General features: G+C 51.9%; 8 protein-coding genes across 8 annotated transcripts; 4 read left to right on the top strand and 4 right to left on the bottom strand.

Moving 5' to 3' along the window:
- Nucleotides 1-1,521: 1,521 nt before the first annotated feature.
- ASPBRDRAFT_674777 (uncharacterized protein) lies at nt 1,522-2,368 on the top strand. Its single transcript, XM_067628899.1, has one exon. The coding sequence runs from the start codon at nt 1,858-1,860 to the stop codon at nt 2,068-2,070; it is 213 nt and encodes a 70-aa protein (XP_067479215.1). The 5' UTR covers nt 1,522-1,857; the 3' UTR covers nt 2,071-2,368.
- On the bottom strand, nt 2,169-2,607 carry ASPBRDRAFT_583175 (uncharacterized protein). The gene has a single exon (XM_067627879.1). It carries the CDS (start codon nt 2,495-2,497, stop codon nt 2,267-2,269), a length of 231 nt encoding a protein of 76 aa, XP_067479216.1. The 5' UTR covers nt 2,498-2,607; the 3' UTR covers nt 2,169-2,266.
- A 2,941-nt stretch (nt 2,608-5,548) lies between these two features.
- On the top strand, nt 5,549-6,944 carry ASPBRDRAFT_196095 (phosphatase PAP2 family protein; the record flags this gene model as incomplete). Its single annotated transcript, XM_067620936.1, has 2 exons — nt 5,549-5,970; nt 6,047-6,944. 2 exons carry the CDS (start codon nt 5,549-5,551, stop codon nt 6,942-6,944), a joined length of 1,320 nt encoding a protein of 439 aa, XP_067479217.1.
- Nucleotides 6,945-8,402: 1,458 nt separating this feature from the next.
- Nucleotides 8,403-10,993, bottom strand: ASPBRDRAFT_207253 (phospholipid:diacylglycerol acyltransferase). Its single transcript, XM_067621796.1, has 3 exons — nt 10,542-10,993; nt 9,059-10,466; nt 8,403-8,903 (listed from the first exon to the last, which is right to left on the bottom strand). The coding sequence occupies exons 1-3, from the start codon at nt 10,854-10,856 to the stop codon at nt 8,758-8,760; spliced, it is 1,869 nt and encodes a 622-aa protein (XP_067479218.1). The 5' UTR covers nt 10,857-10,993; the 3' UTR covers nt 8,403-8,757.
- Nucleotides 10,994-11,166: 173 nt separating this feature from the next.
- On the top strand, nt 11,167-11,951 carry ASPBRDRAFT_55220 (peptide alpha-N-acetyltransferase MAK3; the record flags this gene model as incomplete). Its single annotated transcript, XM_067627360.1, has 2 exons — nt 11,167-11,586; nt 11,673-11,951. The coding sequence occupies 2 exons, from the start codon at nt 11,167-11,169 to the stop codon at nt 11,949-11,951; spliced, it is 699 nt and encodes a 232-aa protein (XP_067479219.1).
- A 364-nt stretch (nt 11,952-12,315) lies between these two features.
- On the bottom strand, nt 12,316-16,882 carry ASPBRDRAFT_55221 (uncharacterized protein; the record flags this gene model as incomplete). Its single annotated transcript, XM_067627361.1, has 4 exons — nt 12,316-14,767; nt 15,241-15,617; nt 15,698-16,569; nt 16,684-16,882. The coding sequence occupies 4 exons, from the start codon at nt 16,880-16,882 to the stop codon at nt 12,316-12,318; spliced, it is 3,900 nt and encodes a 1,299-aa protein (XP_067479220.1).
- Nucleotides 16,883-17,525: 643 nt separating this feature from the next.
- Nucleotides 17,526-18,477, top strand: ASPBRDRAFT_177889 (uncharacterized protein; the record flags this gene model as incomplete). Its single annotated transcript, XM_067619870.1, has 2 exons — nt 17,526-17,702; nt 17,755-18,477. 2 exons carry the CDS (start codon nt 17,526-17,528, stop codon nt 18,475-18,477), a joined length of 900 nt encoding a protein of 299 aa, XP_067479221.1.
- A 665-nt stretch (nt 18,478-19,142) lies between these two features.
- ASPBRDRAFT_111229 (SEC14 family lipid-binding protein) lies at nt 19,143-20,324 on the bottom strand (the record flags this gene model as incomplete). Its single annotated transcript, XM_067616593.1, has 3 exons — nt 19,143-19,688; nt 19,765-19,888; nt 20,104-20,324. Coding segments are annotated over 3 exons (891 nt in total), but the record flags the coding sequence as incomplete, so codon positions are not given.
- Nucleotides 20,325-21,977: the final 1,653 nt, after the last annotated feature.

The following is a 21,977-nucleotide window of genomic DNA, read 5'->3' on the forward strand; positions in this document are numbered from 1 at the left end:
TATTAGTAGTAGTAAGTATACCCCAAATATAGCTAACCAACTGTCACCTAAACAAGCAAACAATGCCACCTACTAATCTACTAATTACTCCTGCTGCTACCTAGCACCTCCCCCCAATTAGTGGCAGTGAAAAATGATAGTAGTAGACTAGGTAGTGGCTGTGCCTGCATTCCCCAGATCAACCAGATCCACCCACCCATCTATCCAGTCATCTATCCGATCTGCAGTGCACTTCTTTCTGCATAGCCCAACCAGGTTGGCATGGCAGGCAGGCAGACTGATTGATTGATTGACCACTAGCCTAGCACGAAGCGAGCAAACTCACCACCTTAACGGGCAGATCACCATCCATCTAGTACTAAGTAAAGAAAACAAAGTATAACCTAAAAAAGAAAAGAAACAACAAAGAAAGGCCACTAAGTAAAAGCCGGTAAGGCTCGCGGGGCGCATTGGCATTCCAGTTACTGTGTCGATCGATTGGGCTGAAACAGCATGCCGGTTCTCAACTGCCCCCCTCCCTTCCCCACTGCCAGCCACGCTTTGGCTTGATGTTTTCTCCCCGGTGAGAACTTAGATGCATTCCTTTGATTATCTCCTCTGGGATAGGTATGTTTCACAAGTTGTAAGGGGGAGTGGGGAGCCGGAGGAAGGGAAGGGAGCATGGCTTTTAGCCGCTTTGTGGAGTAAATGAGTATTTACTTAGGTAGATAGTTGTACCTGGGATGGCTTAGATTGAATGTTATAAGACTGCAAAGTGTTGAGCATAAATGCCGGCCTGCCTTGTGTTCTTTTCTAGTAGATATGTGGGTGATCTCATCAGGCTTGTTACAGTTCAGTTGTAGTTGCAGGTATAAGGCAGTGTTGAAGTGTTGTTCTGTATCGTGATTGGCTTGCTATGTATACTTTACTACTTATGTATGTACTGTTGATAGCTTATGGAGTTAGTAGTGTAGATCTTCCGGAGGGAGAGAGGGAGAAAGAGAGTATCAACCAGAAATAACTACTATGCTGCTTACCCGTAATCTATCCATCCATTTAGGAAAGCGATACCCGACTGGCAAGCCAATATACAACATCCTGGAGGGCGATCCAAGAGTTAATTTGACCACCGGACGAGTGGCATGCGGACAGAAACTGAAAATGATTAAACAACGAACATCATGGCGGAACGGCATGCGGCATGACTTCATTGCCCGGACCACCCTGCAGATGAGGTGGCTGTCTGATTCGTGCCAATCGATGGCACGAGCAAAAGAAGAAAAACAACTGGAACATCAGGTGATGCTATGGGGCTGGGCTCCTGCAGCTGCCGACCGGGCGGCGGTCAACAAGAGGCCATCATGACTTGTAACTAGTTGAGAGGAGTAAAGAAAACAGGAGAGTAATGTTGTATCGCTGTATGTATGTAAAATGCGTATGTATCCTTACTTGCACTCCAAACGATGCAAGGCTCATTCACTCACTCACTGCCCGTTTCCTGGTGTCAGATTAGATAACCCCATCGATATTGTAAGAGTAGATGAGACGTTCGAGAAGCTCGGATCACAGTTGAAAAGGGCAAAAGAAAACCAGATTTCGAGTCAATTGTGGCTGATGGGCTGGAACTCCGCCCACGGTTGTCTCGGCTTTCCATGATGTACTATGATGTATACGACGTTGAACCCCATGATTTCTGCCCTCCGAATCCGAATGTCCATGATGCAACATGAAGAAGCGGGGTCCATACGCTTCTGTTACTTTCTTGCTTTCCGTTGAGGCAAAGGTTATGTTGTCAGTATTCTCTAACTTTCTGGACGTCCTTTCCCCCCCCCTATGTATCCCTGACGTTGGATATCCCAGACTCAAAGTGAAGTAGTGATGATGATCTGGTCCAAGCCACGGCTCGGCGTCGGGCGGTGGTCGCGTTGTGTTGGCCCAAGCTCAATGCCGATCCACTCACGACCAGGCAACCGTCAACCCTCAGCCATCACAAAAGTCCGAATACGAGTTCGCTTTCGAGAATTATCCCTGGATTTAAAGGGGATGGAGAAAAGGGTTCGAATCCAATATCGGACCCTTTTTGATACGTAGTTAATTTGCCAAAATAGATGAGACACGTTCACTGCCCCTCATAGTATTATGCTATTGTTCTCGCATCCCTTTCTCATTTGCAGGGTATACTTCCATACTGGGGTTGCTTGCTGCCTATGCGGCTGGAATTAGACTGCGGCATTCCTTCATCCTTTAATCTTAGCCCTCCATGGATCCCAGCAACGAATCTATCAAGTTAACTATCGAAAGCACTGCCCGCTGTGATACGTAAGATCCAGCTGTGCTCTCTGAGCCTCCGAAATGAAGTCGGACCCATGCCCTCGTAAAGTGTTCCCAATGTATCTATCTCGTTACCAAGATAATCACCTGACGCTGAATCAGCGGAAGTAAAACGAAGCAAGAGTAACATAACATACTGAGGTAAGTAACTAATTAACGTAGCCACGACCACGATGAAGATTGTCATCAAAGTAAATTGGGGCCAAAACTACCCATGACGCCGCAATCTGAAACCATACCTTCATTGAGCGTTGTGCTCCCCCAACCAGTATATTACTATATCTTACTCTTACACAGATAGACAACTCAATAATGAAGCTGCCAGAAACCACATAGACTAGTTGAAGTGAAGCGCCCTCCCCCCCGCATCATCACGATGGATGCAGTAATCTGCCGTGTGCCATGGTCAGCTGCCACTTAGATCCCCAGACTTCCAACAAACTACTGCAGAGAGTTTCACACCAGATGTCTTTTTTACTTTTTTACTCGGATGTGAACTGATCATCTCTTGTGTCCGGCGCGGCTTGCCGTGATCTTCCCACCCATCTTGAGGTATTCCAACTATGGTATGGAGCCCGGATACCATACGTATGGTATGCTCACCATACGATACCGAACGGTACTGGGCGGGCCCGGCGCTTCCAGCTTTGCGTTTCCCTCTCTCGTGTGCCCAATACACATTATTCTCTACTAGACTGCTGCTTAGACTCCCATAGACTTGCACATCATTGCCTATCCTTGACCCTGAAAATGTCATGTCCCCCTATAACTAATAGTTTAGTGATTGAGTTAGTAGAAAACGGAGGTTTAATTATTCATCACCAGTGTCTGTGTCCCTTGAGCGAACTAATTTAACACCTTAATTATTAGGTAACTATGGAGTAAGTAATCAGACTGTCTACTCCGTGTGTATTAGCGGATGACGGAGGGGGAGGCGCATGCGTGGTCCCTTTCATCAACGCGCTCTTTATTCTTACTGCAGCAGCAGCTGCTGCTGTGTGTGTGTGTCTCGAAGAGCGTTAGATCGGGCATATGACAGGCGCAGGCTGTTTCGTGTTGAAAGAATGAAGATGGCTGGGTTGGGAGACTAGCCCTGTTAGACTTTCGTGCAGGACGGAGGAGGTGTGGTGCGCGCCAGTGGACAATTTCTCAACAAAAAGCAGCTGTTGGCTGATCACTGTATAGCTAGTCCAGATAGCAAATATCAGGCCGGGCTGGGCACGCGGCTATCGTCCGAGCTGCTTTGACCCAGTCGTGGTGTGGTACGGTCCTGTCTATCCGTCTGAGCCCCATAGGTTAGCTGCTAGCCGTACTCTATACTCTGTTTGGACAGAGGCCAAGATTCGAATTTTCCAGTCTTTGAGCCCAGACTACGGATATTTGTGTATATGAAGCAGCGGGATCCGGAAGTTTAGATTACCGATTGAAATCCGGGGAGAGGAAGGGGGGGGGGGAAAGGCAAGGTTCTTGCTAACACCCCGATTGTTTCCCTTTGAAGTGAAATTCACAACACGGCAATCCCGGCACATGGGCTCCGTATAAGCCTTGCCAGCTAGCAAGCAGCTAGACAGGTACAAAAAAAGCCCACACCAGCAACATGGCATCGTGTCGATGCCGGGTCCGATCGTGCCTAGCTTCCGCAGGGTAAGAATGGGAGGGAGATTTGATAATGCGCATAATGCGCAGGATGATATTGTGACCAACCAGACTATTCAGGGACAGCGGGTCTTGGCTGCAGGGTAATCGGCGATTTCTTTGGTCGAATGCTGCTGACTGTGAGACCGTTGTGGGTTAAGCGAAATTGGTTCTGGAGATCCATTGCTTCCAATTGGCTGCTGATGGCTGGCGGGTGGAGCTCCCAAGACCAATCATTAGGGGCAGCCCGGAATCCCATGAAATGAGCATCCGGTGGTTTTGCTGGGATGGATTGAATTGGGCGTCTCGCTGAGGGATAATTATTTTTTATTTTTTATGATTTATTTATTTGGATTCTGAGGTTGCTTATTCCATTTCCCCTCGAGGACTTTCCCCTCTTACTGTCTAATTTAATGAGAAAGTGATGTGTAAGATTCATTTGGAACCTGCGTGTCAGTGTCGAGCGTGTCTCATAGGTCACTCCTTGCGGAGAAGGCTAATGTCTGTCTCTCTGGCTGCTCGGTCTCTGCCAAAATCCGTAGTAACTACTTAGCCTGCATGTTCCGTAGTATATCCCGACTTCTCCGAGAGCTGCTGTCTGGATCCGTTTACATTATGCCTTGCCAGGCAAGACAAATCAAGGCTTATGCTTGTTTGTACCCATTCCTTAGTTTTAGCCTCACCCGCAGTTCGGTTGTTGCGGACTCCGTTGCCCGACCATGAAGAAAATTTCTGCAATATGAAAAAGGTTGGACCTTGGTTCTCTCAGGCACCTCGGATCTGCCTTGTCCAGCGCACCGAGGCACCACCGATGCGAGCTAGAGCCAACAGGGGAAGGTTTCCTTTTTCCCATACCAAAAGCGGGCTAGTGGCTTTACCAGGACGACCCTGATTAGGGATAGCAGTGACGACATGATACGGGGCCAAACCGGTAATACGAGTACGACTTCTCAGTCAGGCCCCGTAAGCCTCCGTACCCGTCGCCGTCCGCCCCGTCGTCTGTCTTGCTGATCGAGAACCTGCAAAATCCTCATATCCCCATCCATTGTTCCCTCTTCTTTCTCTCTCTCTTTTCTTTTCCCCTTTCCTCCATTCCTCCCGCCTATACTTCCGCTCCTCCTCTTCTCCCAATCTCTCTCACTTCCTCGACCCTCCGGCTCCGTGGCCATCTGCGCCCCTCGCGAAAACGTCTCCCTCGTTCTTGGTTTCCTCTCTCGCCCTTACTGTCCGCCTTGCGTCAGAGTAACCCTTGCAACGTGACCATCCCCGAATATCCTCGTTTGGCCGCTGGAGACCGGAGCCTGCGCTTCCACTTCATTACTGGATCCCTCCAATTTGGTATTTCTCCGCCTTCACCAAACGCCTGTCGGGCCCTTGAGCCAGCCAGCGATCGAAACGTTTTTGTTCCAGGCGCCGCCCCTTTCAGCTCCTGTCACGTTGACGCCCAGAATCCCCCTTTCCGCCGACTCCGCCGGGCGCTTCCTTTGACCATCTCGAACCCCAATTCTGGCGGCATTCTTCCCTTTATCTACACCTAAAGTTGCTGGGATATCTTGAAAACGAAGATTCTACGGGGTTTTCCCAAACGTGACTAGCCGCCGAGATGAATTCCACCCTTCCTTCTTGGAAGGATCGCACGCAGAATCAGTTCGGCAAGCTTCAGATCCAGGTACCATGGCGGTCGATCCAGCTCCTCGTCCCGCATCGCATGCGACGGAAGATTCGCTCCAAGCTTCGCAGCAGGCTTTCTCCGACATCTTCGATATCGTCTCTGCAAACGTCCTTCTCGCCTATGGATACGCTCCGATCACTCCAAAGCCATCGTTGGACGCTGTATGACTTTCAATACCTGCTCCTGCTGATCCTCGGAATCTTCTCCCTCAGTGTGATGGGATCTCCTGGGCCTTTGGGGAAGACGGCGATGTTTACCCTACTTCTCTTCTCTCTCCTCCTCCCGATCACTCGCCAATTCTTCTTGCCATTCCTTCCGATTGCGGGGTGGCTTATCTTCTTCTACGCCTGCCAGTAAGTGAACCATCTTCAGAAACCAGCGTTTATGCATTGCGAGAGAACCCCGGGAACTGACGCGTTCTGGGAATAGATTCGTTCCAAGCGATTGGCGCCCGGCAATCTGGGTCCGCGTGCTTCCGGCCCTGGAGAATATCCTCTACGGAGCGAACATCAGCAACATTCTGTCTGCTCATCAGAACGTTGTCTTGGACGTGCTGGCGTGGCTTCCTTATGGCATTTGTCACTATGGCGCGCCATTTGTCTGCTCCCTTATCATGTTCATCTTCGGTCCTCCTGGCACGACTCCTCTCTTCGCCCGGACTTTCGGTTACATCAGCATGACTGCTGTCGCCATCCAGCTGTTTTTCCCCTGCTCGCCTCCGTGGTATGAGAACCTTTACGGTCTGGCACCGGCCGACTACTCCATGCCGGGTAACCCTGCGGGTCTTGCTCGCATCGACAAGCTTTTCGGCATCGACCTGTACACCTCGGGCTTCAGACAGTCACCTGTCGTGTTTGGTGCTTTCCCCTCTCTGCACGCTGCGGATTCGACGCTGGCCGCTTTGTTCATGAGCCATGTCTTCCCGCGCCTGAAGCCCTTGTTCGTTACGTACACCCTGTGGATGTGGTGGGCAACCATGTACCTGTCGCACCACTATGCAGTGGATCTGGTCGGTGGTGGCCTCCTGGCCACGGTTGCATTTTACTTCGCCAAGACCCGATTCCTCCCGCGCGTCCAGAGCGACAAGACTTTCCGCTGGGACTATGATTATGTGGAGATCGGAGATTCTGCTCGCGAATATGGCTACGACTTGGCTGCCTACGATGGCGACTTCAACCTTGACAGCGATGAATGGACGGTCGGATCATCCTCCTCCATCTCTTCTGGCTCCCTGAGCCCGGTGGACGATCACTACACCTGGGAAGGAGAGTCGTTGGCTTCGCCTATCGCCGATGTCGAGTCTGGAAGACACATGCTGAGTGCCTAAGCCAGTCGACCACCATTTGCACCAACCTCCCTGCATATACAGCATCCACTTCTTGCATCTATTTACGAACGGCGTTAGCACATTTGACGACATGCTGGGTTTATTGCATTGAGCCGATTTCGACACATAATATCTTTAATACCGCGTTTTTCTTTCGCAGACCAGGTCGGATGGTTTCGATTTTTCCGTTTTGGATTGGTCACCCTGGATACTGCCATGTTTTATCTCTTCCTCTTGACCTAACTGTACATCATACCGCACACTTTTTTTTTTGGGCTGCGTTGCCGCATGATTCTGCAGCCCGACCTCCTCGAAGCTCCGTCGATAATATTAATACCGAAGGCTCAGTATTGCATCTCACCGCGTCCCATCCGGTCATGCAACTTCTGATGCCCCCCCACTGGAGACATTCGCTTTCTGCATCTCGCCTGGACGAACCAGGACGACCACACTCGTTTACATCCTACATTAGTCTTTCGCTTTTCATCAGCTGGTCGAGCCTTTTATCTTCATCTTCTTTTTGCTCGGCCAGGTACATACTTTATTTTCGTGTCGATCGCTCACATCACTGGCGCCTAGGATTGGAAACTCAATGAAGAAAAGTTGATTGAGGCGCCCGACTTGCTTGCACCTCATTCGCTGTGCTTTCAAGGGAATCAATACGTTTTTCACTTTTAATGACCATTGCATTGGCATATAGACAGAGGGGTTATGATGAACCTTTGTATTACGGTCTCTTTCGCGCACCAGAGACCTTTATTGTTTTGCTATACGGAGGGCCGTGCTCAAGGACCGCTCATTCTCCGAAATGGGGAACGAAGCCGAGAGGGACGCCCGACGCACGCTCCCACGAGGAAGGAGACGCGGGAATATAGATGTTGACGGAGGCATCTTCCCGAACAACACGTGTGCCTGAATTTTGTTGATTTGCTTTGCTATGGGAACACATCACCCCCACAAACACACCCTTTCATCCCATCCTCACGGGACTACTCTTTGAACTGGACTTAATTCTATTTCCTGTTTCCTCCCTAGGTTGTGTGGTTCTTCTGGTATCAAGCGATGCAAGAGAACTGTTTTTTTCTACTCTACCGCCTGCTCGCTCCTATGGCCCTACCTAATTCATTAATAGTTGCGGCTGTGTGTGACGGGATGAGGGAAGGAGTGTTTGATTGGATGGATGAGAGTATCCATTAGCAAATCCTATTCTTAATTATAATCAGGTAGCGTTATGATTTATGAATGCTTGTATCATATTATATGTTTCTATTTACTCTTTTTTTTTCTCTTGTATACATCTTTTGTCTCTAGGACTATGAATGATTATGCTCCTATTGGAAGTAATTAGTTTTGGTTTCTTCAATCTAGCCGTATGTAGCTTAGGAGTAATTCTACTATTACCTTACCGGTCTATACCATGTAAGTAGCCTTTACGTTAGAAGATCGTTGAGATCAGATCACATGCATAAGTTCAATAATGGTTCAAGAACTACTACCGCACGATAGTCACTCCATCGAAACACCCAAGAATACCAGGGAATAAGAGTACATCATCCGCCCATCCATCCAACACCTCTTCAAAGAGACAACTACTAAGAAATAATCTCAACGATAAAGAGAAATGATTGATACATAGCCCTCATGCAATTCAGAGGAGATCTATAGCCACCATCACCACCACCACTCCACACATATAATAGGTATATAAGTTATGTACTGATAGTGCTTCTTCTCAATTAGGGGGAGGGGAAACAAAGAAAAAGAAGAAATAGAAAAACGCCCATCTACTCACATTACAATACATCTATCTCGTTCATTCATCATCAAAGACCTGCACCCGATCAGCGTACTCCTTAATCCGCGAGACAAACGTCTCCTCGATCTGGTCTCCTTGACCGCCTGCTACGCGAAGAATGAGGTCGTTGAGGGATGCGCGGCCGAGGATGTCGACGTGGTCGCCTATACGTACATATTCTTATCAGAATGATTCTTTCTTTCTTAATGAAGGGTGATGAGGAAACAGTAAAGGGAGAAGGAGGAGGAGGAGGAGGAGGAGGAGGAGGAGGAGGAGGAGGAGGAGGAGGAGGAGGAGGAGGAGGAGGAGGGAGACATACCTGTATTCGGACCACCACGGGGCGAGAAGCGATCCGGCTCATGCGGCATCTCGAAGACCTTGACCTGCACTCCTGCCGGGTTGTACCGTTTCATGCGCCAGCCCTTGGCGCACATGTAGCCTGTGCTCAGGAGGTTGACGGTGCCGTCGCCCTCGCCCATCAGGACACCGTGATCGACGCCGTCGTTGTTAGTTACTGTTGTGTCGATGCTGACGTTCAAATTGACGAGCGGGTCGCGTTCTTCCTGGTAGTAATAGCTCCGCTCGGTGGGTTTTCCGACGCCGTAGAAACAGTAGATCTTGAGATCCGGGGCGAGTGGGAGTCGGGCTTCGAGGGGGTTGAGCCACGTGCGGGGATTGTTTTCGTTTTCTTCGACCTCGCGGACTGTGTGTGCCACGCCGTGCGAGTAGCTGCCGAGCACCTGGTCGCGGTACCAGTCCTCGGATTCGTCGAAGAGGTAGGTGAGGCTTTCGGCGACGGTCATGTTCTTGCTGGTGTGGGAGGAGTTGGTTTCGCGGAAGTTGAGCACCGTGCCGAAGGACTGGGACTGGTCGGGTTGGTCGTCCGGGGCCCAGGTTGCGTTGCCCCAGACGGCTTCGCCGCCCTTGGGAAGCATGCTGCTGATGCCGGGCATGGCGCGGAAGATCTCGGCACGTTCTTCCTTGGAGAGGAACTTTTCAAGCCCGTAGACGGCGAAGGCGTTGAGTTGGGCGGTATCGCGCATCTCGCCGGAGAGGACGGCCGTTAGGCCCTTGACGGCCCCCAGCATGCATCCGCTGATGTTGATCCAATTGGCGATGTGGTTGTTGACCCAGTCGCGGCCGCCGGCGCCGTGGTCCGGGTGTTCGACCCATTTGAGGAAGTACAGGACCACCTGGGAGCCCATGCTGTGTGACGCGAGCGTGACTTTTTCGCCGCCGACCTGGACGGCGGTTTCGATGTAGGATTTCAGTCGGCTGAAGTACTGGTCGCGACGCTCGAGGTTGGGGTACGAGAGACGCCAGTCGTAGGCGGCTGTGAAGGCGTTGGTCGGGTCGTAGCCGATGGTTGCAAGGTTCTCAAGGATCTTATTCCAGATCCAGTAGCCGGTGATGAAGAAGTCAGTGGCGTCAAAGCCCTGCGCGGCGCGGAGCTTGATGCCCGGGGGATCCAGGCCGGTCTCCTTGTCTAGCATGATGTGGTTCTTCCATCCTGCCTTGTCGAGGACCAGCGCGCGCATCATGCTCCAACTGCCCCAGAGTCTGCGACGGAAGTACTGGCGGGAGTTTGCGTCAGTGCCCCAGCTCTCGAGACCGGTCGAGATGACGCCGGGGATCATGACAATGGGGTGTTTGGCATGAACGCCTTCGGCTTGGAGGTGCAGCCCGACGGAGAACGAGTCGTAGTTGACGGTGTCGCGTTCATGTTGCTGCGCGGGGTTGTCAGTTATACAGCATGTCCTTGTAGCACAGTCGAGTCATCCAGCAAAGAATTGGAACTATACCGTGAATTCCCTGACATCCGTGAGCAATCCCTGAGGCATAACATCCATCAACGACTCCAGATTCAGATCCATTATGCTATCCAGACTGATCACATCCTGCTGATTGGCGAAGAGAACAGCCACCAGGACACCAAACAGACCACCCAGAACGAAGATGAGGCCATTGCGTCGTTTACTCCGAGGTTTAGTGACAAATGACTCGGCTTTGGGTTTCTGAGGTGCCGACGAAGTCGAGTCGGGGATGTCGCGGGAATCGGACGGGGACGGCGATGCGGACGCACCGTCCTTGTCCTTGGCCACACGACGGCGGAGCATACCTCTGCACTGACTGCGACTTAGACGACAGAAATCATGTAAGGAGCTGGAGAAGCAAAGAGAGAAGACCAGAGGGAATCCAAGTCAAAGTAAAATAAGAAAGAAAGGGAGAAAAAAGAAGGTTTAAGCCAAAAATAACCGAGTCTCGCATGAGATTCCGCAAGCAAATCCAATCAGTCCCAATTCAGGCACCGCCGGAAAATCACATGTGCGGGACGTCATCAACTTCTTTTTGTTCCTCGCAAACATCCATTTGATCAAGATTGAATGACCCTCTCACTCTTTGATTCTCATTCTTGTCCTCACCACAATGACTTCCAATCCTCCTCCTACAGATACCACCACTTCTACTCCGACAGATAATAACACCACCAACCCCCCCCTCCGCTACATCCGCTACAATGCCGCCCACGAAGACACCTACGTCCCCGCCATGCGCCAATTAATCTCCAAAGACCTCTCCGAGCCCTACAGTATCTACGTCTACCGCTACTTCCTCTACCAATGGGGTGATCTCTGCTTCATGGCCATGGACGACAACAACACCGAGCTCCAATCCTCCTCACAAATGGTCGGCGTCGTCGTGAGCAAACTGGAGCCGCATCGCGGGGGCCCCTTGCGCGGATACATCGCCATGTTAGCTGTGCGCGAGGAATACCGAGGCCAGGGCATAGCAACAAAATTGGCTCGTATGGCCATTGATGCTATGGTGGAGAGAGGAGCGGATGAGGTATATCCCTATCCCCAAGTTCCCTTTAGGCTTTACGGTTCTGTGTATATGCATGTGCATGTTCCACTAACAATTGGTGACTGCAGATCGTACTCGAAACTGAAACCACCAACACCGCCGCGATAAAACTCTACGAGCGACTCGGGTTCCTGCGCAGTAAACGCCTTCATCGGTATTATTTGAATGGGAATTCGGCGTATCGGCTTGTGTTGTATTTGAAAGAAGGGGTTGGGTCAATGCGGACGAACATGGATCCGTACGCTCAGCAGACAGGGCCGCCTTATCCCTTGATTGAGGGTAGGACTGATACTACTGTGGTGACGGCGCCGGAGCCGGCGTTGTTGCATGAGAATGGGAAGTGGTAGCACCCTCCTCCCCCATTTTGGGACACCTTCTTCCTCCCCCCCCTCCTTCCTTTTTGGATGTGAATGACTGTAATGACTGTGCTATGCTATATTATGCTATGATGAAGATATGTATGTGGATTTGTTGGTCTGGTTTGGTTTGCTTGCATTGCATCGCATACGTGTGGGGTTAGGTTGTGGATTACTATAGATACAATCTATTGCTGTCGGGAATCTATATGGCGGGGCGGTTCCAGGTCTATGTACAGAGTGTTGTGAGATGATGTGATGGGAGGGGGATGAGGAGGGCATAATGTACAAGATATGTGTATATATAACAGGGCCATGGTGAAGCCACAATCGAGCAAATAACAAGCGAGACAGATCAGGCCGGATACATCGACTTTCTCACCGGCACGCGAATGGCATTCTGGACCAGCCAGTGTACCGGCCGCGGCACCTTCCGCCACTCCTGATCCAGGACTGAGGCTGCCTCCAACATAATCAACAAAGGATACTGCGGACGATGCCAGGAACCGATCTCGATATCGTGCTGCGTGAGTGCAGAGGCCACTTGGATCTGCTGCTCCCGCTCTTCGCCGCTGGGCTTATAGCCTGAACTCAAGTACGCGATGGGGTTGGAGCGATACTCTCGGGGTAGTTTGTCGAGTACGGTGGTCTGGAGCTTATGGTCGGGGCGATGCAGATCCAGTCCCACGATGACCTTGCCCGCACTCACATCCCAGATCGTGTGGACGTTGGTCTCCGGCTTTCGGGGCACATTGCGGATCAAGGATGTCACGACCGTGCGCTTCATCTTATATGTCACGTTTCCGGACATGCACGCGTACCTCCAGAGGACCCGACAGATGTTGTAGTATTGCCCCTTGAAGGCGACCAGGAAGAGCCGCTCCCATGCGTGCCGTTCGAGCTTCGTTTCCGGGCGCTCTAGGCATCGGAAGAGATACCGCAGAGCGGTGGGCATGTCTGCTCGGAAAAGGGACAGGATTTGGGTGATGGTAGCACTGTTGAAGGTTAGGTCGTTCTGCTTGCAGATTTCGAATAACCGGTCCATGGCAGCAAAGTCCTTCAGTCGGATGATGACACCGAACATCTGGCTGATCAGAGAAGGAACGAAGCAACTAGCTCCGCAGGAGTCGGCGGTTTGCTGGATGAAAGAATCCACACTCTTGCCACTTTCCAAGTGTGCTCGGAAGGTATTTGGCAGGGTCAGATGGAGCGCCGTCCGCATCGCACCCATGTTCTCCAGGTATCCGCGCTGCAGCATATAGGTGACGAGATCTGCTTTCGCCTTGGGGGCAACCAGACAATCCACCAGGGTGAGCCATGTGTTAGGGTCCGGCCGAATGCTCAGTCGAGACATGGCCAGCAAGAACTGGCGGAAGAAGCGGAGGTCTTGTCTCTTAGCTGCAGACTTCAGAAGGATATTAAAGGTATCCACCGTCGCAAGGTGTTCGGACTTGAGAAAGATGTCGCGGGCAGCGTTCAGAAACTCATGATCAAGCAGATACGACAGCGCTCGATTCAACGCGGCCGTCGACATAAAGCTGGAATAGGTGTCGTTTCGAAACACATGCACAAGGGCGCGGGCCACTTGCTTCTGATGCGAATAGGGAATCTTCGAGTTATACGAAGGTCTTGACCTCGTCAATTCCTCCACGTGTTCAGCGAAATCCCTAATGCTAGACAGGTTCTTCCCAGCAGGCAAGACCATATGCAGCTTCGCGGCCTGCTTGACTGCCGACTGTATATCCCATACACCTCGAACCAGCGGCACCGGAGCACCTTGACGCTTCATTGCCTCAACAGACGGGATAATCGGCGCAAGCGGGATTTGGATATCGACCAGAGGATCACGTTGCTCTTGCAGTTTCCTCGCCTGCGCAATCCTATCACTGACCAACTCAACCACCCGCTCCGAGCCAGACAGAATCACCCTTCGAAACTGTCCCTGGCTCTGTAGCGGACGCAGCACATGTACCTTGCACCCATTATGCACCGGCACATACCAAACATTCTCCTTCAACGCCATATCCGTCACGCCGGCCAACAGCGCAATCGTCTCCTCCGGCACGAGCAACTCTTTCTGCTTGACACCCTTCTTCGTCCAGACATGCGTATCCTCATGCATCTCCTCCAACATCTCCCGGATCTTAGTCCACTTATTCCATTCATTATTCTTCGCCTTGTCACTACCCCGCCTCCGTTTCGTCAAAAACAGCCGATATCTCAACTTCCGTCGGTCACGATGCGATAGTCGCTTCAGCGCAATGGCGGGCGTTTCACCAGCAGACGATCTGATACCCTTCCGGCCCGTCGTCGGCTGCATAGGTCGCGTCTGTAAATCGGAGAAAATGTTGAAAACGTGTCGTTCACTCTTGACCTCAAATCGCTGGTCATCGTCTAATTGGTTGTAAATGGATGCAGATCCGGTAGTATCCTCTTTACCACGCTTCCCTTTCTGCGGAGGAGCCGCCGCCGCCGACTTCTCCTGCTCAGACGGAACAACATCCCCCTTTCCATCCTCCTCCGTCTTCACAGCAGCCTCCGCCGCCGTTGTCGAAACCCACCGTCTCGAAGAGCTCCCAAACGAGAGCTTCCGTCCCGGAGGCGGCGGTGGTTTCGTTATCGTCCTCCTTCCAGCGTTATATACATTCCTCCCATTTCCACCCGGCGAAGAACCTGACGTGTATCGAGCAGCAGCAGTCGAGGAAACAAGTCTCCGTTGTCGTACAGCCGAATCTACCCAGCGAGGGTACAGGAATAGGAGAGGCTCTTCGGGACTGGCCGCGACGGTGTCTAAGACGGTAGATAGACTACGTCTTTTCAGACACGGACGGCCACGAGATAACATGTGGGATTCGCAAAGCGGAGAGGAACACCAGCCAAGCGGGGGGTGAACTTGGGAGGCGTGGCCGTGGTCGTGTCGTGGTCGTTAGGGGACTTGGTGTGGGCTCGAAGAGGATCGGAATGGCCGAGGGAGAGGAGCTTCGGTGCCAAAAAAGTTATTAGTTGGTCGGGTTGGGGTTGCCGGGGTGGGTAGGCGGTAGGCGGTCGTGGTTGGCATTTTTACTTTACCTCCGCGGTTGCCAAGCGTTGTTACTCCGTATACTCCTGTAGTCTTGAGATATAGTTATCAATTGCAGATGATTTATATGAATACACTTCAATCAATGATACCGAACAATCAAAAAATAATGATACAGATTCTACGCTAACCAAAAAAGATACCAAACCACCCTCCCAAACTCCAAAGCTATTCCAGGCCAATTCAAATCAAGAAGAATACTGAAAAATATGCCCTTCTCTCCCTACCTCCGCCTCCTTAGGAATCCCCTTAATCTCCCCTCCATCGTCCATTGACTTGAACTCGAACCGGCCAGAGTATCGCGCCAGCAGACTCCCGCGTTTCGAAACGGGGGTCAAATCCAGCATCTCCATGCTCGATTTCCGGTTCTCGATCCGCAGGACCCCCGGGCCCGTGAGATGACGTCTAGCTGTCTCGGTGGCCTTTTGGAGATGAGTCAGTTTGCGCTGCAGCTGGGTGGCTTCATTGCCGCTGGATGAGGAGAGTTGTTGCGAGAGGGACTCGACGACGTCGGTGAGGTGGATTACGAAGTGCCAGCGGGAGGCTTGGAAGACAAACATGGACATGATTTCAGGAATCTGAAGATAACAACAATTGTCAGCGGCTTGCTGGCTTGCTTGTGGGAGAGGGAATAGTAGGAGGTAAATGGGGGAACAACCTTCTCATCCAAATAAAACAACTCCTCCCCACCCTCGTCGACGAACCGGTCCAATGCGTCCACCTTCTCCCGGTCCACAATCGCTACTCTCAACGCGTGCATTAACGCCGGGATATCCGCTATTTCCTCGATTTGCATCACTTCCTCCTCCCTAGCTGTCGTCGCAGTCGTCGTCCGACCCAAACTCGTAGTACCATACCCATTACCACCAACCTCACTAACCGGCCTCTTCTTCTTCTTCCCCGAATGAATCGTGAAGTAGTCCTCATTCAACCTATGCGCCATCTCCAGCTCCGTCCGTCCATGTCTATCCACCAGCCTCTTCGTCCTTACCCGGACCCATCTACGCCGGCGCACAAAGGAATGGAACCACGGATGCGACCCATGCCATGCCGTCGACTTGAACGAGAATGAATACTGCCACCCTTGGTCGTCCACATCCCCGGACATATCGACGTACCAGGACCGCCAAGCCCAGACCCAGCTGGGGTCGGGCACTTGCGCATTCGTGATGTCGACGGGGCTGTCGCGCAGATCGGCAGTCTGCCAGGCGGAGGGGTCGAAGTTGAGGAGGGAGCTGTGGGAGTAGAGGGGGATTCCGAAGAAGAACCACCCGCGTTGATTTTCGTAGAGGATGTCGAGCTCGGTATTAGGTTTGAGGCCGGTGAGTTTCGTAGGGGCGTTAGATTGTGTAGTGGTGGTATGGGTGGTGGTAAGGGTGGTTTCTGGGGCGAAATCCGTGGCGCTTACATCGTGCGAAGGGGGTGAGGGTTGTTGGCTAGGACTTCGGCTTTGACTGCCACTTCGACTTTGGCTTTGGTATCGCGACGGGGGGTTGCTGATGGTGGTTGCGGTTTCTGTTGTGAAAAGGTCTGTTTCCGGTCTCTCTGAGGGTCGTCTGCTGGATGATGGTATGCCCTCATCTTCCTCACTGTTGTTGTTATTGTTGTAGTTGATATTGTTGTCTTCATCGTCGGTCGCGAGACCCAATCGATCTGGTTGCCATTTAGCGTATTTGCGCTTCTTCAGCTCGCTGCGAATTGATCTTCGAGTCCATTTCCTGGAAACGTGGCTGCCACCGTTGGTTATAGCGGTGGGAGTTTCGGATTGGCGGCGACGGGGCGCAGTGTTATCGATGAGGGCGATGGAGCTGCTTGTATTGGAGTGGTCGTTGTTGTTATCCATTGTAGAATGCCTCCCTACTAATTAGTGGATCAGGCTGATATTATAATTATAAGTATAAATTATAATCTTAGAGAGGGGTGACGATCATCGCAGCGATAATAAGGCCATTCTGCAGGGAGAATAGTAGTTGTTGTATGTGAGACAAGAACAACTAGCCTGGAGATTAAAAGGGGATTCTCCAATAAGAATGGTAATATAGCCTGCAAGAGAAAGGGAGGCTATGTAAAGCAACAATTTCTCGACTGGCTCATATAGATTAAGTAAAGAATTGAAACCACTACCCACCAGAACCTGCCTGGTTGGGGAAAGACGATGATGAAGAAGAAGAACAAAAATGAGTAGTTCGTAGCAAAGCAAGGATAGTTACTCACCTTCCCGATTTCGATCAATGATGACATCGTTTGCGGGGGCGATCGACACAGTGTTATGCCTGAGGCATAAATGAGTTTTGTGTCCCTTAGTGCCTCAGGCAGAGATGGATAGATGCTATCGTAAAGTTAACTATCTCCGCATCAACAATCATCAAACATACTCTAACTTTCGGACGCGTTTCCCCTCCCTCCCCACCAACACCCACCACAACACACCAAACAGCCCCAAAATATAGATAGAGAGAGAGTGAGAGGGAATAGAAAGAAGGAAGATGTCCACCGACCACCACCGCAAAATCGAACTCCAATCCTCCGCCGACTTCACCTACCTCTACGCCAACACGGTCGCGCTCTCACGAGCAAAACTCGACCTCCACCTACCCCCCTCCGCAAACCCCAACGATGGACCGGATCCAATGCGCGAGCGAGTACGGGAATTAGTCGATGAGGTAGAAACCCCCTTCCATACCAATCACCCCTCAGCAACTAACAAACTCCCAGTACATAAACCGAACCTTCAACTCGGCCTCCCCCTCCATAAGCATCAACGGCCTAGACTCCAGCTCCGCGGAATGGCCCTTCCCAGCGGCCTTCACAGCACCGACAGAACAAGTGGAATACGAAGCATACGACGGGAAACTAGCGGCGCGGGTAACGTCGCTGTATGCGCAATTGGAGTCGTTGACGACGACGGTGGCGCAGTTGAGGCGGGATGCGCCGGGGAGGGCGGCAAAGGCGTATGCGGAGCAGTTGAGGAGGGCGATTCGGGAGGATGAGCAACAGGAAGATGATGAAGTAGGAGGGGAGGATGGGGAAGAAGAGGAGGAGATGAAGGAGGAGGAAGATGGGCAGCAGCACCAGCAGCAACCGCAGAGTGCGGGACAGGATACGGAGATGACGGATGCGGGGGCTACAACTACAACCACAACAACGGCTCGAAGACAAAGGAGAGGCCCGATGACGAGGTCGCGGGCGAAATTGGAGGTTTCGTTGGGGACGGAGAATGAGGCGCAGAGGTGGCGGAGTGGAGAGATGGCAGAGGTATATGAGGATGCGTTGCGGACGTTATTGCGGCTTCAGGGTGAAGGGGTTCCTGGGGCTGAGGTGGATTCGAGTGGTGAAGGGGCGGATGGGAATGCTCTTGCTTCGACGCTGGGGAAGGCCGAGAGGGCTGGGCGGGCTGTCGAGGTGGTGGAGAAGAAGGAGGACAAGAAGAAGCAATGAGGGTTTGTTTAGGCTTGTCTGCTTACTGGATTGTTTATTCTGTTTCATTGGGTTTGAGTCGGCGTCTGCAGGGGGTCTTGGGATGATACCAATCGGTTTACGATGTGTTTACTATAATGAAAGATCTGCGTCTCGATGCTCTAAAGAACACGCTTCCTGCAACGTTCAGTCTAACGCTATATGAGTGTATACCCGGGTTCTACCTAGAGCATCCTGACCACGTAACACTTTTATCCTTCAGTCCCCGATTACTGCCCCGGCTCCCATCTATAAAAAGCACCTCGCGCCGCTCATATGGTGTTTGATATCTGACTGCAAAAGGAAAACAAGCACGACCAAAAGCAAAAACACATAACAATAGGGCCGCGGAAACCCCTCGAGCAACTCTCAACAGCCCTTCCGGCACGTATCTCAAAATAAGAAAAGAAGAACAAAGTTAACAGGCACCCGCGGCGCACCTCTTCCTAGCAAAACAGTTCTAGAAAACAAAAGAAGGGATATAGATCGGCAAGATAGTGCCTGAAGCTTTTACCATATTGATCCAAGATGTAGAACGAAAAGAAACACTAAGGGAGGAAACAAAGCCTCTATGCGGTGGCCTGGGCCTCAGCCTCCTTCTCAGCAGCAGCCTCAGCAGTAGCCTCAGGAGCAGCCTCAGGAGCGGCCTCCTTCGGGGCAGCCCACTTGGGGGTCTTAGCCCACTCCGACTCCTGCCACGGGCCCATGTCGCTAAGCTCGCAGCCTCCGGCACACGTGCAGGTACCGCCGAACTCAACAGGAAGGTTCTCAGCGGGGACCTGGGCCAGCAGCTCCTTCTTGTAGTTGGAGCCGAGAACGTGGATCTTGTTCACAGTCACCGGGTCAAGGAAGCCCTTGACCACGCTGAACACGCTGCTGAAGCCCCAGGGGGCGTTGATCAGGTAAAGCTTGCCCAGACGCTCGGGGTAGTAGTTCTGGGAAATGGCAGACGCCTGCTTGACGTAGCCGTAGACGGAGGGGACGCTGGTGATACCGACACCCTTCAGGTCCATGATGGTGCAGCAAGTCTCGAGCAGCTTACCAGCCTTGCGCGAGCAGGCAGGCAGACGGGGGTCGGCGAGCTTCTCATACTCGGTCACGAGGTTCTGGAGCATGCGCTCGCCGGTGGTGATCTTGTACATGGCATTGAGGTCAATCTTGCCCAGCTTCTCGATGTAGACAGGACGGCCATCCTATTCGGGGACCCGATCGTTAGCGTCTCGACCAGTCTAGCGGTGGAGAAAAAGCGGTCTGTTCAGAAATACGCACCTTGTCCGTCTTGTGGTAGTACTGGGGGTAGTATTCGAAGACCTTAGCCTTCTCGGGGTACTCGAAAGTGCGGACCAGTTCATCAGTGCCGAACTCTTTCCGCCACTTCTCGCAGTCGACGAACCTTTATTTCCAAGGAAAATGGAATGTTAGCGCGCGCTTCGAAAGTTTCAAGTTTCCATCATCACTAGACATTTCGGAACGAGAACTCTCCGTGAAACAGGACGCACAAATGGAAAACAGAGACTTTCAACTCTGTCTTCCCAGTAGCACCTGCTTACGCGTAGGCTCCAGCAACTGACGCTAGTCGTGACAATAGTCAGGGAGCGAAAAACGTACATGGTCTTGGCAGCAGCGACATCAAACTTCCGGGCTCTCAGGAAACGCAACAGCGTCAGAGTATCCAGCCTCTCGGTGTAGCCAAGCTGTTCCAGCTCGGCCCGGAGCTGCTCTACCTTCGCATCCTGCTCGGGGGTGGTGTGGCCAGGGTGGCCGGGTTGGGCTTCCGGCGCGGTGGTCGGGAAATCGTAGTCGTCGTACTTGGACTGAGGGGCCGCCATTGTGAAGATGATGGTGGGATGATGAGAGTTGGGGGAAAGGAAGAGGAGGAAAGAGTTGAGGGAAAGTTATAGACCCGAAGGCGGGAAGCGTTGACGTTCAAAAGGGAGGGAGAATCGGGCGGTGCAGGGGGGTGGAGGAGGAGAGGAGAGAGAGAGGGGAGTGGGGAGGGACAATTAAGCGGGATGTCGCAGATAGCAGCGGTTAAGGGGAAGGAGAAGAGGAGGAACAACTACCCAGAATGAACAACACACCTGCAAATTAAACCAGAGGCGGAATACAGAGGCAAATATCGGAGAGAAAGAGGCGAAAAAAGACCAGAAGGCGAGAAAGAAATGAGACGGCGGACGGAAACAGTTAAACCCAGACGGGAATTCCAACCAACTGAACTCACTCACTGCAACTTTCCTAGTAGTTACTCACTACGAAGTATTGCTGACTGCCTACGAAGTAGCTAACTAGTTAACCAAGTGCCTACTGGTCTGACTCTGAACTGGCAGCAGTCGGCCTGAATTGGATGCCTGAGAACCGAGGGGCGGCGCGTAAAATGGTCACCCACCCATTTCTCCCCCTTCCTCGGAGGCGTGATGCATGACTGGACTTGGTGGATTGTCGATCCAATTCTCTTGTTGATTAGGATAGGAGGCATCCTACCTCATGTTAACCCCCTAGTTTGCGACCATCTCAGCCTGCTACGCCAATACACCCTTTCGTTTCAGGGCGGTCGCGCCGTTGCCATTGCGCCCCAGCGGCAGTGACGTAGTGGGTGTCTGGACCACAGCTGGGGGATTTCTGGGCAACTTGGCCGAATATCACTACGCCAAGATTGCTAGTTAAATAACTCCCAACGATCAATTGATCACTTGTAACTGGTGGGAACAGCTCAGGTCGATCACACTACACTAAAAGCATCGAGGAAAAGTTCTAAACAACAGTCCCTGGTTCCAGACTGATCGCGGCCCACACTCCAGAGCATCATCCTCATTAAAAGCCATAGAATATATGATTCCGGGGAATTCACAACGCTAAATCCAAGGCATACTGGTACATATAAACACAGGGTAACATGACGGCCGGCCTCATCAGGGCCACTGAAGCAACACAGCGCACCAATCTCATCAAACCGCACTAACCCAAATAAAAGACACTCAAGCGCAAAATCATTCAACGGGGTATAGCCGTCGCGAGGACAAAACCACAAGCAACCCTGCTCCGGCAAACCCTGCTCATGACCACTCACCCCCGAGCCAGCGAGGAAAGAGTTCAGTGCCACATGCTAGGGATTGACAGAGCGGATCGCCTCACCACATTACTGCCCCGCATAGGAGCCCTATCTTAACAAAAGAGATCGGAAATAACAGAAACAAAAACCGCAACTCATCTTATGCATCCATCGTCATCCCGCACCACGTCTGGGTGGGAAGCCGCATGGTGAAGTATACAAATCAATCGTCCGTCCCCGGGTCATAACGTAGAATAGACGATCCAAACAGATAACACTGCCACGGTCTTCCGGGCAGGTTGGCGTATTCCAGGGCCAATTGTCGCTCATCGAATTGGCAACTTGATATCCAATACTGGGATTTGGGGCCCCGTCTTTGCTTGCCGGTGACTATCCGCTCCGTTTCATAGACGTCGTGATAGAGTGTAGAAGA

This window comes from Aspergillus brasiliensis (genome assembly GCF_001889945.1).
Source record: "Aspergillus brasiliensis CBS 101740 unplaced genomic scaffold ASPBRscaffold_6, whole genome shotgun sequence".
Classification (NCBI taxonomy): Eukaryota; Fungi; Ascomycota; class Eurotiomycetes; order Eurotiales; family Aspergillaceae; genus Aspergillus; species Aspergillus brasiliensis.

Excerpts from the sequence above, each read along its gene's own strand:
- ASPBRDRAFT_674777 (XM_067628899.1), top strand. The coding sequence starts at position 1,858 with ATGATGATCTGGTCCAAGCCACGGCTCGGCGTCGGGCGGTGGTCGCGT.
- ASPBRDRAFT_583175 (XM_067627879.1), bottom strand. The coding sequence starts at position 2,497 with ATGACAATCTTCATCGTGGTCGTGGCTACGTTAATTAGTTACTTACCT.
- ASPBRDRAFT_207253 (XM_067621796.1), bottom strand. The coding sequence starts at position 10,856 with ATGCTCCGCCGTCGTGTGGCCAAGGACAAGGACGGTGCGTCCGCATCG. Across the intron at positions 10,467-10,541 it reads CGGATGTCAGGGAATTCACG|CAACATGAACGCGACACCGT; the intron begins GTATAGTTCCAA and ends AACCCCGCGCAG. Across the intron at positions 8,904-9,058 it reads CCGTGGTGGTCCGAATACAG|GCGACCACGTCGACATCCTC; the intron begins GTATGTCTCCCT and ends ATGTACGTATAG.